The sequence below is a fragment of the Convolutriloba macropyga genome, chromosome 7 (assembly GCF_964194025.1).
Source record: "Convolutriloba macropyga chromosome 7, txConMacr16.3, whole genome shotgun sequence".
Classification (NCBI taxonomy): Eukaryota; Metazoa; Xenacoelomorpha; order Acoela; family Convolutidae; genus Convolutriloba; species Convolutriloba macropyga.
In genome coordinates, this window is record NC_134474.1 from 42,077,869 (window position 1) to 42,091,977 (window position 14,109).

A 14,109-nucleotide genomic window follows, 5' to 3' on the forward strand; every position below is an offset into this window, starting at 1 on the left:
CTTTTAGATGTTTTGAGAGGGAAAAATTGGAAAGACCGACCCGATAATAGAAAAAAAAATAAAAATTCTTTGCGAGTTAAGCACTGCTGGGGTTTGATGAACTCTGCTTTTGTTTAGGTTTTGGTCCGATACCCGACGTCCTCCCTAACAAAGTGGATATAACAGCTGTAAACATTGAAGTGCACGGTGAGTCGTTAAGCTACATTATGGAGAGACTGCTTCAGTTTGCGTACTTAACATCATATGGTATCCCGGACTCTCGGAGAGTTTCAATCACGGACCTTATTATTGAGGATCGATATCATATACCAAGAACGTCGTCAAAATATTGGCAGGATACAACTTTATCAATGATTCATTACCTTTTAACTTCAAAATTAGTATGAAAGCGCTATAATAACTTTCTATGGTTGGAAACACTCTGCCAACCACTCAAGATAGCATGGGGCCATCTGGCCAAGACTCAAGTAGGCGTCAGACTCCTCCGTACGGGATTGGAGGCCGTTTGGATGAATTTGGGCAAGATTAACTAATCAGACGTAACTGGGTCGCGCACGGTGGGTTATCAGACACATTTGGGTCAATCACTAGTGGTCCAGACCCAATTGGTTTGAACACTGGTGGGTCAGATCAAGCTGGACCACGCACGGGAAAAGCTGGACCCTGACACATTTAAAATGAAAACGGTCATCAACCATGATGCTGTTTTTCAGCCAAAATTAAATTTTTAGATTTCAGCTAGATGATAAAAATAGGGGCGTAAACAGACAGAACTTTGACCATAGAACAATAGAGGTTACGGTCAAGAGATCAGAACCAATAATGCTTTTAATTTGGGTCAAAAACAATTTTAAGCAATTTTACCATAATAAAAATTGTACCAATAAAAACATTCAGATTTTTTTTTGAAGAATTTCAAATCAGTCCAGATGGTGCCGTGTTCAGACTTTCCAGACCATAGACTTGCTGCCAGACTCTGTCACCTCAACCACTTCAACACGGAAGCCTATACAAAGGGTCTCGTCCAGAGCTCAGAATTAGTGCTGATCCAAAACTTGCGATTTCTCTGAATCAGAATTGATTAAGACTTGATCAGTCCAGTTTAGTATTAACAATTCATCACCATTGACCTATGTTTTTTGTAGAAGGAAAGGTAGAGTACCTTCGTGACAAAAATGTGCCAGAGAGCGAGGATCAATTGACAAGGCTTACAAACTGTTTCCTCTTCCTGGCTCAACTCAACGCAGAGAGCAGACATCTCACAATCGATCTCGGGGAGCGCCATTTTGTTATGGCAGTCGCCATTTTCAATACTCACAACGCTGACTATGCTGGTAATTATAGAAGTATACAGAGGGTAAAACTTTTATCGTTCAGAATATGAGGAGTTTCATTTCATTATATTCAACGAAAACCAAAAAACTCGAAACATTCAAAATTGCCAAAACAAAGAATTTTTTTAATTGACATACTGTTTTATATCTTCAATGAAACAAATACAAAGAATCACTATTCGCTTCCAAAGTTGCGCAACGCAGAACATAGCTTTGAACTCTTAAATATGTCAGCTCCTTGCTTTTTGGGATTCTGACATAAAAATTGTGAAAACACAAACTAAACACTCTCAAAATTAAGAGATTGTAAAGTGAAAAACTTTTGAACAAGGGCACTGTAAATTTTTTCTCATGCGCAACTCTTCGAAAATGTTTTAAAGTTTTTGTCGAAGTGCATATCCATTTTCCATGAAGATATGTTTTAAGCTCGTTTTTATTGTTCCAACAGGTTTCAAAACGGTGGAATATGTATGCGAGGCTGGCTTTGTTATTCAGTCAATTTTGCACTTGTTGTTTACGCATAGCCGAGAAAGAAAGAAAAACACAATTTTTTAGCCATCGGATCTAGTTTTAATATATATCAAAACTATCAAAAATTTGAATAAAATGGACGCTTTAAAATTTTGGGGAATAATAGAAAAAAAGGTACAACATCGTCGCTCAGTGGGCGTTCAAATTTAATACAAAAACAAACGGTTAAATACAAATAAAAAAGATTAAAAGGACTTTTGATTGTCACGAGTAATTCTTTAGTTTGAAGCCTAAAAGTTAACAACTTAAACTAATTCACCAAACTGAAAAATAAAATAGTATATTGATTGTCGAACTCTTCGCATAAAAAAGGATGAGTGAAAAAGTATTTTCTACTTTTTTCAGATCAGTAAAAGTTATTAAAGTTTTCTATTTCCTTAAAAATACCCCAAAGAGTGAAACAGTCACAATACAAGTAAGATCTATGGTAACCAATAATTCTCAATTCTACAGAAACAGGGCAATCAAGGACAGCCTTTAACGTTACTTTACCTGTTAGATGCAAGTAGAGACAGAAAGCAAAACTGTCAGAAATCTTAAAAAATTAGCAAACTATTTCTTTGCTACAAATTGTCGTTTTATGGTTCAGAACCCAAACGTGTGCTTATCAAATCTAGCTGGCAGCACATTTGTGGGATTTTAATTAATGAATTGGCCCATTATGCTCATGAAACGTCAAAATTGGAATTTTTGGAAAAACTTCAAAAAATTCAATTCAAATTTTAGTGTCAATTGTGCAATTATGGGTAAAATTGCTTCAAGACAAACGCTTGTGTGGTTGTATGTATGCGTGTGGGTTTGTGTGTAATGAGGGTGTTATTTGTTTCTGATAGAGACAGAAAAAAAGTTATTTCTTTTAAATCTTAGAGCAGAAACACAAGAATATGAAAAACTTGTGTATATTGCGAAAAACTTAAAAATTCTGGTAAGTTTGTATAAATTTTTCATAGCAAACATATAGCTAAAAAATTCAAAAAAGATATGGCAAATTTAAAAGAAAACCCAGAAGCAAAAAAAATGTTACTGCCATCAAATTTTTTGCAACTCACTTAGATATAGGTCTTATAGTGACGCAGCGATGAATGAGCATTTTTTGTTTTGTTAACACTCAATTCTGATCTATTTTAGTCTTGCGCAAGATAGGTGCTAAATTTTCTCATCGAAAAAACTTAAATCAGAATAAATTTTAAGTTTAATTAAAAAACGTAAATCAGAATTCTGTTGAATAAAAAATTGATTAGCATAGGTTCGAAATGTAATTTGAGTTTAACTAATGCGCAGCTGAGTCTTTAATTTTCTATCGCTAAAATTTCTAATTGGATGGAAAAAAGCAACAAGAGAAAATTGTGAACTAGAAACTTAGGATTGTCTTTTAAGAATTTTAAGTTTCATTTATGACGTAATCAGAAATCAATTGTTAGAACTCAATGCTGCCTTGAAAAAATCTAGCTGCTGAAAAATATTTGAGAATGAAAAATTTTTTTTATACATAAAAGGTGTCTGTTCATAGAAAGTTTTAATAATAGTTTTTGAGCTGGAATAACTAGGTTGCTGTCATAGACCTGAGGGATCTCAAATTCAACAATCTGAGAACGAAATGACCTCTGGTCAGAATTTGAGGCGCTTGAAATAGCATGGGAATTCATGGGAAATTAAGTTCGAGGCGATGATCTCGATTAAACCGTTTCAGACCGATATGGCTTTTAGTTATCACACAAAATGACAAAGATCTTAAGACCAGCTTAAGATCTTTGTCATTTTGTGTGATCAAGATCATATATGCGAAGACCTTCGAGTGCTCGAAATTGTCTCTGAGCAGACTAACAGTTATTAAATTAGCTGAATATTTAATTTCTGTTTAATGTACCTTTAATTTACTACTTAATGGGTTGGCCTCAATCATACACAAACTATTGCCAGATTCAAAAAGTTGCTTTTTCTGATGTTTCTTTTTGGTTTTAATCACGAATGCCATTTGCTTAAACCAGCAAACCTCTAAAAATGGGTGATTGGAAAACATATAACTTGCCTCTGATCAGTTTTTTGTGCCTCTAAAAACAGTTTGTACGCGCGAGTTCACCTCGACAAGACAGTCTGAGAGAGATAAACGCTCCCTGGTCCCACAAGTTTCAGGTTTCAGACGATTGTACAGACCCAGGACATAGGTAACTTTGAACACACGATAGTCTGGACATAGGTAACTTTGAACACACGATAGTCTGGGAATAGGCAACTTTGAACACACGATAGTCTGGGAATAGGTAACTTTGAACACACGATAGTCTGGACATAGATAACTTTGAACATACGATAGTCTGGGAATGGGCAACTTTGAACACACGATAGTCCGGACATAGGTAATTTTGAACACACGATAGTCTGGACATAGGTAACTTTGAACACACGATAGTCTGGACATAGGTAAGTTTGAACACACGATAGTCTGGGAATAGGCAACTTTGAACAAACGATATTCTGGACATAGGTAACTTTGAACACACAATAGTCTGGGAATAGGCAACTTTGAACACACGATAGTCTGGACATAGGTAACTTTGAACACACGATAGTCTAGACATAGGTAACTTTGAACACACGATAGTCTGGGAATAGGCAACTTTGAACACACGATAGTCTGGGAATAGGCAGCTTTGAACACACGATAGTCTGGATATAGGTAACTTTGAACACACAATAGTTTGAGAATAGGCAACTTTGAACACACGATAGTCTGAACATAGGTAAATTTGAACACACGATAGTCTGGGAATAGGCAACTTTGAACACACGATATTCTGGACATAGGTAACTTTGAACACACGTTAGTCTAGACATAGGTAACTTTGAACACACGATAGTCTGGGAATAGGCAACAATGAACACACGATAGTCTGGGAATAGGTAACTTTGAACACACGATAGTCTGGACATATGTAACTTTGAACACACAATAGTTTTGGAATAGGCAACTTTGAACACACGATAGTCTGGGAATAGGCAACTTTGAACACACGATACTCTGGACATAGGTAACTTTGAACACACGATAGTCTGGGAATAGGCAGTTTGAACACACGATAGTCTGGGAATAGGCAAATTTGAACACACGATAGTCTGGACATATAACTTTGAACACACGATAGTCTGGACATAGGTAACTTTGAAAACACGATAGTCTGGGAATAGGCAACTTTGAACACACCATAGTCTGGACATAGGTAACTTTGAACACACGATAGTCTGTACATATGTAACTTTGAACACACGGTAGTCTGGAATAGGCAACTTTTGACGCACGATAGTCTGGGAATAGGCTACTTTGAACACACGATAGTCTGGCCATAGGTAACTTTGAACACACGATAGCCTGGGAAAAGGCAACTTTGAACACACGATAGTCTGGGAATCGGCAATTTGAACACACGATAGTCTGGACATAGGTAACTTTGAACACACGATAGTCTGGGAATAGGCAACTTTGAACACACGATAGTCTGGGAATAGGTAACTTTGAACACACGATAGTCTGGTCATAGATAACTTTGAACATACGATAGTCTGGGAATGGGCAACTTTGAACACACGATAGTCCGGACATAGGTAATTTTGAACACACGATAGTCTGGACATAGGTAACTTTGAACACACGATAGTCTGGACATAGGTAAGTTTGAACACACGATAGTCTGGGAATAGGCAACTTTGAACAAACGATATTCTGGACATAGGTAACTTTGAACACACAATAGTCTGGGAATAGGCAACTTTGAACACACGATAGTCTGGACATAGGTAACTTTGAACACACGATAGTCTGGACATAGGTAACTTTGAACACACGATAGTCTGGGAATAGGCAACTTTGAACACACGATAGTCTGGGAATAGGCAACTTTGAACACACGATAGTCTGGACATAGGTAACTTTGAACACACAATAGTTTGAGAATAGGCAACTTTGAACACACGATAGTCTGGACATAGGTAAATTTGAACACACGATAGTCTGGGAATAGGCAACTTTGAACACACGATATTCTGGACATAGGTAACTTTGAACACACAATAGTCTGGGAATAGGCAACTTTGAACACACGATAGTCTGGACATAGGTAACTTTGAACACACGTTAGTCTAGACATAGGTAACTTTGAACACACAATAGTCTGGGAATAGGCAACAATGAACACACGATAGTCTGGGAATAGGTAACTTTGAACACACGATAGTCTGGACATATGTAACTTTGAACACACAATAGTTTTGGAATAGGCAACTTTGAACACACGATAGTCTGGGAATAGGCAACTTTGAACACACGATAGTCTGGACATAGGTATCTTTGAAAACACGATAGTCTGGGAATAGGCAGTTTGAACACACGATAGTCTGGGAATAGGCAAATTTGAACACACGATAGTCTGGACATATAACTTTGAACACACGATAGTCTGGACATAGGTAACTTTGAAAACACGATAGTCTGGGAATAGGCAACTTTGAACACACCATAGCCTGGACATAGGTAACTTTGAACACATGATAGTCTGTACATATGTAACTTTGAACACACGGTAGTCTGGAATAGGCAACTTTTGACGCACGATAGTCTGGGAATAGGCTACTTTGAACACACGATAGTCTGGCCATAGGTAACTTTGAACACACGATAGTCTGGGAAAAGGCAACTTTGAACACACGATAGTCTGGGAATCGGCAATTTGAACACACGAGAGTCTGGACATAGGTAATTTTGAACACACGATAGTCTGGATATAGATAACTTTGAACACATGATAGTCTGAGAATAGGCAACTTTGAACACACGATAGTCCGGACATAGGTAACTTTGAACACACGATAGTTTGGACATAGGTAACTTTGATCACACGATAGTCTGGACATAGGTAACTTTGAACACACAATATTCTGGACATAGGTAACTTTGAACACACGATAGTGTGGACATAGGTAACTTTGAACACACGATAGTCTGGGAATAGGCAAATTTGAACACACGATAGTCTGGGAATAGGCAACTTTGAACACACAATAGTCTGGGAATAGGCAACTTTGAACACACGATAGTCTGAACATAGGTAACTTTGAACACACGATAGTCTGGACATAGGTAACTTTGAACACACAATAGTTTGGGAATAGGCAACTTTGAACACATGATAGTCTGGGAATAGGCATATTTGAACACACGATAGTCTGGACATAGGTAACTTTGAACACAAGATAGTCTGGACATAGGTAATTTTGAACACACGATAGTCTGGGAATAGGTAACTTTGAACACACGATAGTCTGGACATAGGTAACTTTGAACACACGATAGTCTGGACATAGGTAACTTTGAACACACGATAGTCTGGACATAGGTAACTTTGAACACACGATAGTCTGGGAATAGGCAACTTTGAAAACGCGATAGTCTGGACATAGGTAACTTTGAACACACTATAATCTTGGAATAGGCAACTTTGAACACACGAAAGTCTGGTAATAGGCAACTTTGAACACACGATAGTCTGGACATAGGTAACTTTGAACAAACGATAGTCTGGACATAGGTAACTTTGAACACACGATAGTCTGGACTTAGGTAACTTTGAACACACGATAGTCTGGGAATAGGCAACTTTGAACACGCGATAGTCTGGACATAGGTAACTTTGAACACACGATAATCTGGGAATAGGCAACTTTGAACACACGATAGTCTGGGAATAGGCAACTTTGAACACACGACAGTCTGGACATAGGTAACTTTGAACACACGATAGTGTGGACAAAGGTAACTTTGAACACACGATATTCTGGGAATAGACAACTTTGAACACACGATAGTCTGGGAATAGGCAACTTTGAACACACGATAGTCTGGACATAGGTAACTTTGAACACACGATAGTCTAGACATAGGTAACTTTGAACACACGATAGTCTGGGAATAGGCAACTTTGAACAGACGAGAGTTTGGGAATAGGCAACTTTGAACTCACGATAGTCTGGGAATAGGCAACTTTGAACATACGATAGTCTGGACATAGGTAACTTTGAACACGCGATAGTTTGGGAATAGGCAACTTTGAACACACGATAGTCTGGGAATAGGCAACTTTGAACACACGATAGTCTGGACATAGTAACTTTGAACACACGATCGTCTGGATATAGGTAACTTTGAACACACGATGGTCTGGGAATAGGCAACTTTGAACACACGATAGTCTGGACATGGGTAACTTTGAACACACGATAGTCTGGACATAGGTAACTTTGAACACACGATAGTCTGGACATAAGCAACTTTGAAGTCGACTGCTGTGCTCTCCAGACCGGTTTTGGAGATGTTTCTAACTATCTAATTCAAGTTCACATCGTGCTGGTACGGGATCAAAGATGATCAGAGATTATTCAAGCCCGATGAAAAGGCAAGAAGTATCTTAGGGAATGATCTTTATAAATGATTTCTAAGTGTTAAGTCTTAAAGAGAAAGCTGGTATTTGGAAGCATAATTCAAAAGACTTCGCGTTTTAGCTAATCTGAACCCAATGATCAGCTACCTTTACGTGTGCGATACAAGCCCAGATAAGTGTGAAGAATGCATTATACACGGTGGTGTGAACAAAGGTTTATCAAGTGGGTGGATTTATCAGGGCTGCGAGATCGTGGGTACTATGGTACGACTGCAAGTGAGAAACACTGCTTCATCCTTTGGAATAGGTCTATGCGAAATTGAAGTCTATGGAGTCAAAAGTGAGTTATGTTCTAGGAAAAATGAGGATAAAATTCATTATGTTCAGGAAGAATTCAGAAACTGAGATTCATGGTTTTCAGAAAAATCTCAGAATTTTACTCTGAAATTGACCATGAAATGTCTAGTAAGTGCCCTGATCAGAGCTCTGCGCATAGAAAAAAACAGAATGAATTTATTATGATTCAGTACTGACTTTTAATGGAACTCAGGTCCGGGCTTCTCTCTCGATCTTTGTATTTGATTACCCACAGTGTATTTTAACACTAAAGCATTACAAATCAAAAAAGTTTAAAACTAGTTCTGATTCGACTTCTACTTATGGTCAGACTTTTTAGGGTATGAGAATACTTTTGACCTTTTCGACATGGCAACTGATTAGATTTTCAGAATTGAATACCATCTCTGAGATTTTCAAACCACTATGCTTACAAATTGTAACCCTATTAACTATATGACGGTCCAGGAAGCAATTCGCTACCCAGTGAACTAAAACTTGATAAACCTTGATAAGAAACATACTAAGTCTTGGTAACTCTTGCCAAGGATCTTGACATGGTACTTGCCATGAAATTATCAAGATTTGTACGAACTTGCCGGATCTTTGCATGGGTATCAAGAAACAAAATCTCGGCAAGGGCTGTCACGAAGTTTTGTTGATATCAAGATTTATTATGAAGTGTTGGTATTTCAAGTTCTTGGCTAGATGTTTCTAGTTTCGCAAAGAATGTCAAATCATGCATGTCGCATCAAGGTAAGTTTTGATTCACTGAGATAGCTATAAGGCTATTGGTACTGGTAACCGATTACCTTTGAAAAAGTCCTGATTAGTAAAGCGCCATCAATGAAATTATCCCTAATACAACTGTACTAATCAAGAAAAGAACAGTGCTCCAGTAAATCTGCAATTTTATTCTGTAAAATCTGACTCATTTCTGACAAGTTATCTTATCAGTATTTTGCAATTACCTTGTCAGGTCGTAAACTAAAAAAGTAAAATCGGTAATATGAGTTTGCACATAATGTCGCAACCCAGCTCAACCAAATTCATGGCTTTGATGTTTACCAAATCTACCAGAGATACGAAAAACACAAAATAGTAAGGGTAGATTATGCTTTGTAAATGAAAACTCAATGTATTCTCAAATTATGACAATCCGATATACCAGTGAAGTTACCACCATTGCACCATTGTGGTTATTTTTCAATTCACTAGAACGAACAAAATTGAATTTGGTCATACCTTTTATATTCAATTGAAAAAACGAATTAATACATTCAGACAACTCTAGATCATATAAACAATGATTTCGTCAAGTGGAAACATAATTTTTGTTGCTCAAAAAATATGTTTCCACTTGACGAAATCATTGTTTATTTGCTCGAGAATTGACCGAATGTAATGATTGATTATCTAACTATTTTTAAAACCAAAACTTTAATAACGAATGTATTTCTAGAAACAAAGTTGTTTGATTATCCAATCCAGACTGGTTAGCCATTAAATTATTTATTTATTTCTTGCATTCTTAACTACTTTTTAAAGCGCTGAAAGGGTAGTAAGCAAAACAAACGAAGCAAAACAAAACCCGAAAACAAACAGAAAAAACTAAGACAAAGAAAAATTTGAGTTTTCTTGAAAAATAATGATGTAAAGTTACCCAAACCTGTCGTTTTATGTTGAACAAATTCACACTTTTAATTACCGAAAACAGCCGGGGAAACCAGCGATTAAAGAAACAAAAAAAGGAATAATGAGTTGAGTTATTAAACACTGCGAAACTGCTTCCTTAATTCCAGTTAAAAACAGTGACCTAACAACCAGGCAAGTAAAAAAACAAATAAAGGCAATAATAAAATAATCACTTAAAAGTTTTTGAAATTAATTTATGTATGACTCAGTAATTAGCTTCAGCTAAGTAATGGAACCACTATGCCACTAGGATTGCGTTACGAATCCGATGAGACCTGTTAAAACGTAAAATAGCAGACAGGACGTCAAAATAGGCAAATATGAACTTAACTCAAAGATCAAAGCTTTTTTTTTAAAAAAAAACCAAAAAGGAAGTCAAAAAATTTCAGTGGACCCAATAAACAAAAAAACTTGACTTCATTCGAAAGCTTCCGGAAACTGTCTTTAGTGAGAGTTATCTGCAATTCGTTGAGAAGAACGATAAAAGAGAGACAAAATGCAATAAAAAATCAATTTTTCTCTTCCAGACAAAAAGTTTCACAATCATAGGAGGCATCAACTCAAACAACAGAAAGTTTCAAAAATGCTTCTCTGGAAACCACATTGATGGCTTTCATCAATGAGACCTAATGATAAGTGAACAAGAAACCCAACAAACAGACGCAAAACTCAAGTTTCTGTGAATTTATACAAAACTCTTGGTGTCAAAGTCACAAAATTACAAACTAATGGCAACAGACGCTGTTAAAAATCTGTTACAAAAACTCAGGAGAGCATAATAGTTTTGTCAATAATACTCAACAGTCATAAAAAAACGAGAAAAAGGTTTCCAAATACTGAAAAGTAAACAGTTTTATGGAAGACATTGTGCATGTTGACTCACGAGTTTGTTAAATGAACAAAACACTTTTTTTTCCAAGCATTTTCAAAGAATTATACTCTTTAAAAGGTCTCACTGATGTGGTCCTTCTTCAACTCTCGTGGTAAAATAACGGATTCAATTTGACAAGAAAAACTCAAAGTGCGAGAAAAAATGTGAAACTCTTAAAAACACGGCTCGTCGATAGAACCAAATACTTTCTTTTGTAGAATCCAGAGTGAAACCAATACGGCCAACGCTTTTTGGGTTGCATAGTTATCAACAACCAAAATTTCCTGCTAAATTGTCATCTTTAGGCAAACAATGTGAAGAAATAGCCGAAAATTCCGCTTCAGGTGAACCATTTTATAGTAGAATGAAGACTGTTTGCCGAAATTAAAACTCCTCAGAAAAAAACTCTTTGATATTTGAAATTTTATTTTCGATTTCTTTTTTACTAGTCTGCAATCAATGGTTGTTCGAATGAGACAGCTCATATCTTTCTGCGTTCATTATATCGATCGGCTGAAATTGACTGCAAAAAATAAGCCTAGTTGAAAATATTATTACACCCGGAACACTAAGTACTGCCGGAACACAAATTATTACATCCTAAAAATTATGCGTTTGATTTTTTTATATAAAATAATGCTTCAGATGATTATCAACCATTATTCCGTAGAAAAATTATTATTGTGGAATATTGGCCAAGAAATTTATCAGAAAAAGTTTTTCGAAACGCAGAGCAAAAGCGTACAAGATATTATTCGCGGTACTTCATGTTTCCACAGAAATTGAAAACAAGAAAAAATTAATCGGCAACAGATTAATACAACTATAAGATCTCAAATTGTTCATCCAATAGTTTTTTTAAATCAACTTGCATTTTTACTAATCATTCAGGTGCTTTACCAAATTAATCGAATACTAATAGAATTTTCTGATTTTCTAATCGTCAATTTTTCACGTAAATGATCAACTCTAATGCTAATATAGTTTTTATTTATGGAAAAAAAATTTAAAATGGCTTCTATGGAAAAAGTGAGAAAGGGCCGCGTGACTAGGTTAAAAAATCATAGAACACTAAAGTGTACTGAGTTTACACATTGCTTCATAGGGGCAATTTATGCAAACAAATTTCATTTCACTTTCAAATGTTTACTCTCTTTATTTATATTCAAGACTGCTGGTGTAAATTTTTGTTCAGAGAAAAGAAGAACTGATTCATTGAATTTCAATTTTGTGATACATCGAATTTAGAGTTTTTTGCAATTCTACAGAATCAAAGACTTTCACTAATCTGAATAAAATGAAAAGCTTGGTAATGTATGTTTACGCATAGTGTTTCAACCTCGCTCATCCGCATTTTTAATTTCATTGTCTACCAAATGAGGCAGAGATAGAAAACTTCTATTGAATAACATAGTGTGTGAAAAAAATTGGCAAAATACTATGAGATCAAAAAATTGTTTTAAAACTTAACCACTAAAATAGCAAATGATGTCGCATTAGAAACTCGATGCGAATTGTTATTATTGAGACTGTGACATTACAAACAGAAAAATAAAAATAAACAACAAAAACGTAATTACAGAAAGAAATTAATAACTACATTTTCTAAAAAAAACGTAATAACAAAGTCAAATGAGCTTCCCATAAATTCTAATTTAAACATTTTATCATGTTTTCCAGTAGAAATCAGAACCGGCCTTAATGGAACTAGGTTACAAATGGACGAACAGAAAAACCAAAGAGGTCCTAGTTTAAAAATCACTTTACTTTATAAAGAACAAATTACTTTCTAAAAAAATAACGATCCTAGCTTTCAACTAAAAACACTACAAAAAACCACATATAGCTTCTTAAGAAGCCAAAGTGACTTGTTATCAGTGACGCTAAATAATAGGACCACAAATTAACAAAAAATAGAGGCAAAACCCAAATTATCGCAATTAATTGGGACAAAAACTAAAGTTGAAGTCATTAAAATTATATGCGATTTGCTGAATATGTAAATTCCTTTAAGTCTCATGTCAATATCAACTAGAGTTCTTTAAAAGGAGACTTCGTTAAAGAAAAACAAAACAAACACAGATATTGATCAGTATCAAAGCACAAAATTCTTATGAAAACAAATGGCGCAACAGTCATAAAATCAACAGTTAAAAAATCAAAGAGAGTGTTTAATAACTACTTCACAAATAAGAGGAAGAGTCTTGTCAGTGCTCAGAATAAAATACCTGTCGAGAGAAGAAGAACAAAGAAGGGCCTGTTGAAAAATTGCCTTGGTGATAAGTCCTTACGCAATTAATGGAAACATAAAACCACCAAAAACAAATATGTTTTGTTTTGCTGGAACGAAGTTGGGACCGGCTATTAATTAGTTCTGGCTACAAGATGACAAATATAAGATTGAAAATAAAGGATTATAAATTCATCGCTCAAATAACTAAACAAGTCGTAAAAGCCATTAGGTATCAACAAAGTACTAGGTGTGTTAACTAAAAAAATCTGTAGCAAGCAAACAAGACTGACAACTAACGAGGGTAAGTCATAGTATTACAAAACGGGCAAAAAACTCAAGATATATTTAAAATTTGCAAAAATTTTTAAAGCAATAGAAACTATAAAGTTTTCCCTGAGAATTTTATATGTGTGCATTGCACTTCTCTTTAAAATAAACGGGATTTTTCGTTTATTTAAACTGGATGTCAAAAATTGCGTGTCTGTTATAGAGATAGAAAACATGAAAATTTAGAACTTTTTGAAAAAGACAGCGAACGAGCCTGCTATAGTTGTCTCATTTGGCATCCATTTTAAACAAATAATTGTTACAAATCATAGCAAAAGAGTTACTTTGGCAACAAAATTTCACTATATCAACAGTAAGGGACGCATTTTGGAAAATATCAATTTATATAAGCAA

General features: G+C 35.5%; 1 protein-coding gene across 1 annotated transcript in view; it reads left to right on the forward strand.

The window, feature by feature from the left end:
• The window catches only part of LOC142342294 (uncharacterized), a 44,817-nt gene that overhangs the window by 5,346 nt on the left and 25,362 nt on the right, over positions 1 to 14,109 (forward strand). Inside the window, exons 4-6 of the mRNA XM_075393580.1 lie at positions 118 to 186; positions 1,146 to 1,334; positions 8,415 to 8,633. Of these exons, the coding sequence (XP_075249695.1) occupies positions 118 to 186; positions 1,146 to 1,334; positions 8,415 to 8,633 (477 nt within the window). The remainder of the gene's footprint in view (positions 1 to 117; positions 187 to 1,145; positions 1,335 to 8,414; positions 8,634 to 14,109) is intronic.